A 4,194-nucleotide genomic window follows, 5' to 3' on the forward strand; every position below is an offset into this window, starting at 1 on the left:
CCCAAACTTAACATGTTGAAAATGACATCCCAGCTGCAGCAGGGGCCTGGGGTTCAGGCTCGGTTGTAAGGAACATGTATGTAAGCCTGAGAACCTGAGGACCTATGTAAAAAGATGAGTGTGACAGCACACAGCAGTAATGTCACAACATCTCTCCGAACTTTCCAGGCTGGAGACCCTAAGTCAAATGTTTCTGTTCATTGTGCATCTAACAGATAGTCGCATTCTGCTATTGCCTCACAGAAAGGACTTTGACATTGGGGTTTAACAGCACATGTAGTCTCTACTTGAGAAGCACGAATTGCATAATTCCAGCTAGCACATTGAGAGCTCTTGGAGAAGTACCACTGCATATCTTACGCTAATTTCTGAATAGACATGAAAAACATCTTTGCTGTCCTGGTTTCTAAAATGGACTGAAGCTCCAACAATGACAGAAAGACATAAAGCAGAGTATAAAGGCTTCATGTATCCCAGATACTCCATCTGATAAAGAAGTCATCTGCTAATAACTTTTGCCACACTGTTCTGGAATTTTACACAGAAATATAAATACACTCCAAATATGTGTTCTGTGAAAGCAAAAATACAAATGGAGTAACAAAAGCCTCATTTTTTAAAACTTAAGAATATAATAGAAGTCTTTCAATCATATGCAGCTATCTTCTTTAAAAAATGTAAACATAGGGCTGTTGAGATGGCTTACCACCTGCTGCTTAGCCTGATGACTAGAGTTCGATTCCCAGGATCCACTTGGTAGAAGGAGAGAACTGAGTCCTGTAAGTTGTCCTTTGACTTCCACATGCATGTCAGGGATAATAAATAAACACAAAATTTGAATATTGTAGTTTGGATATGCAGGGTTTTCTTTTACTAAGAGCAACATCTCAGTGGGATTCTTCTTGTATGCACTTCAATTTTTCAAAAATTAATAAAACCAGATATCTAGAAAAAACGTTAGATGATCGTTTTTAGTTTGAGGGATGCTTTTTGTGTTGTCAACTTTGAGAGCTCTTTCCGAATTATTTAGCTTGAATCTTTGTTGGGCGGGGGGTGGACACAAATGCATTTCCAGATGGTTGAAAGGCATATGAAGAAGGCAAGAGAGGAGTGATCAGGAACTCAAGTTTTAAAAGTTTCCGCTTTGGTATCTGTATCAGCTCTGATTGCACATCAGAATCACCTAGAGTACTCAGAAAAGCTTCTAAGTTAGAACACCAGGAATTCTTACTTGATTATTGCAAATAATCAATGCAAAGCTGGATTAGCTGGTGCTTACAAGTTAGTCCTAGGGATTCCAATGTGTAGAGGTGTCAAGAGTCACTATCTTAGATTGAGACAGAAGCCTAGGGTAGATGTAGAGGGCTAAGGACAAGAATATGTTAAACATCACCAAGATTGTGCCCACAAAACACTAGAGAGTAACGATATATTCAGTCCTATACAGGGACGTCGCATCTGGTGAAGGGAATCAGGTTGGATTTGATGAAGAAAGCTGGTGAGGAAGGAGAGATCCAGGTAAGGGCAATGAGGGGCTGGTTGTCCATGTTGTGTGGTCCTCCTTGGGAGCTAATATCAGAATCTACTTTGTAAGTACAGATGCATTTGAGACTGAAGCGGCTTCCAGGCTCTTCTTAATCCAGGGTTGTTTTGAATCAATAAAACTGAATGGCCAGCTGGGTAGGAGGGCAGGATGATTCTAAGCAAAATACTCCAGAAGAAACTGTTTTGACTATGTTGGACATGTACACAAACAGAGCAGCTGCATTTGAGATATAGAGTAAGAGAAAGCAGCTGGTTTCTTTGATGGCCCGCATGTGAGACTCTGTGCCGAGGTCTCTGGAGCCGGTGACGCTGTTTCTCATGTGCAGGGTGTGTTTCCTGAGAGAGAAAATCAGCAGAGTGGCTGCTGCAATGTCCATGATCAGAGGAGGGAGGATTCCCAAACTGAATAAAAAAGCAACACTGACCACATTGATCTCAACGCGGTACCATTTTAGTGTCAAGTTGGATATGTTGAAACTTACAGAATTGTTGTTATACACAATGTAGGTGTCCTTGCAGAAGAACATGCTGGAGCTGAATGAAATAAACACCGAGAGCCACAGAAGCCAGGGCATTAATTCAGAAATTCTCCATTTTAGCTTGAGGAATAGGGGGTAAGAAAAATTGGCAATCTTCACAAAGTGGAAGAAACTAAGCAAAGCAGCGAACCAGAGGCCACAATAATTAAAGAAAACGAAACTTACTCTGAAGATAATACAGGAAACAGTGTTGTAAAAAAAACCTTTGAATGTGGAGAAGGTTGTTTCTACCAAGATGATGCTTTGGAAGCCTATTCTGGATATACTCAGGAGAAGCAGAATCCTAGTATTTATGGAAATTGCCTTTTTCTGAACCCAAGAGACCATGTTCACAGCCATGATGATCCCATTTGCAATGATACCAATGATGCACTCTGTGGCTATAACTGTCAAAATTAAGATGGCAAATGGTGGCACATAGTGTTCCCAGTAGTTGCTGGGTTGAGCCATCCTGGGTGGTTCCTCTTTGGAGCCTGCAGGAAAATGTGTCCCTGACATTCAACAAGCAGGTCCTTGTCAGCTCCTATGATTTATGTCATAGGAGGAAGAAGCTCATATACGATTCCCAAGCACACTTGATTTGTTTATCCAAGAATTCTTAATTGTAAATATGGAGATGCAAATGATGGAATTATTTGGTTTCAAGTCCTTTCCCTAGATCTGGACATGTTTATGTTTGGTCAAGACTCCCAGGGAAGCACTTTGTATCACCTCAACATTTCAACATCGTGAATCACTAACATGGTATTGAGAACCATGCTTTTTTTTTTTTTGGTTTTTCGAGACAGGGTTTCTCTGTGTAGCTTTGGCGCTTTTCCTGGAACTCGCTCTGTAGCCCATGCTGGCCTCGAACTCACAGAGATCCACCTGCCTCTGCCTCCCAAGTGCTGGGATTAACCTGGTGAGAACCATGCTTTTGACAGCTTCAATTTAAATATTTAATACAGTACACCAAGTTACTACTTAATGAGTTTTTACTTGTGAATTCAAGGAAGTCAGGAATTAAAGATCTCTATGTGAATATACAGAGATAGTTTGAAGTGATTGAATTTATTGAAATTCAAGACATATGTATACATGTGTATATGCATTTATAGTATTTTTGAATACAGACTAGGTAATACAGTGCTAGGTAATATCCAAAAAATAAACATGTATACCTACACACACACACACACACACACACACACACACACACACACCACCACCACCACCACCACCACCACCACCACCATACTTAAACATGGTGAATTTCTATTATATCCATTTTTTAGACAAGAAAATTGAATCATGCAGAGATTTAAAAACCTGTCCAAAGCAAATAGCTTAAGAGTAAGAGATTTGGTATTCAAATCAAAGTCAGTTGACCCACAGCTCATTTAAAAAAAATATTTTGTAACTTCATACGAGTACAATATTTACATAATTTCCTACTCCCTTTCCTAACTCCAAATTCTCCCGTGTATTCTACACCCTCTTAAATTTGTGACCTCTTCTTTATCAGAGAACACACACACACACACACACACACACACACACACACACACACACACACACACACACCCTACCAAGTCCATTTAGTGTTGTTCTTATGTACCTGTGTTTAGGGCTGACCAGTTGAAAGTGATTAACCTGGATAACATATCAGGAGGTTCATCTCCATAGAAAACCTCTCAGCAGCCATTGGTTATTTGTAGCTTTTCATCTAAGGATGTGACCCTGTGAAATTTCCCCTTGTGTATTATCATGTTAACTGTATTATCATGTTATTATACAGCTCTTTCTTCTTCTTCTTCTTCTTCTTCTTCTTCTTCTTCTTCTTCTTCTTCTTCTTCTTCTTCTTCTTCTTCTTCTTCTTCTTCTTCCTTCTCCTCCTCCTCTTTCTCCTCCTCCTTCTCCTCCTCTTCCTCCTCCTCTTCCTTTTGGTATTTCAAGACAGGACTTCTCTGTGTAGCCCTGGCTGTCCAGGATATTACTCTGTCCACTAGGCTGGCCTTGGACTCAGATCTGCCGGCTTCTGTCTCCCTAGTGTGGAGATTAAAGGTGTGCACCACCATGCCTGGCTTCATTATGCTGTCTTGTTTAGGCTGCATATTGAAGTTTCATGGGT

The 4,194-nt window shown here is 40.4% G+C and overlaps 1 protein-coding gene across 1 annotated transcript; it reads right to left on the reverse strand.

Annotated features, from left to right (window-relative positions):
• Positions 1 to 1,575: 1,575 nt before the first annotated feature.
• On the reverse strand, positions 1,576 to 2,534 carry LOC114697999 (taste receptor type 2 member 39-like). Its single transcript, XM_028876425.1, is given in 2 exon segments — positions 1,576 to 1,727; positions 1,730 to 2,534. Coding segments are annotated over 2 exon segments (957 nt in total).
• Between the last annotated feature and the right edge of the window lie 1,660 nt (positions 2,535 to 4,194).

The sequence above is a fragment of the Peromyscus leucopus genome, chromosome 3 (genome assembly GCF_004664715.2).
Source record: "Peromyscus leucopus breed LL Stock chromosome 3, UCI_PerLeu_2.1, whole genome shotgun sequence".
NCBI classification, from domain to species: Eukaryota; Metazoa; Chordata; class Mammalia; order Rodentia; family Cricetidae; genus Peromyscus; species Peromyscus leucopus.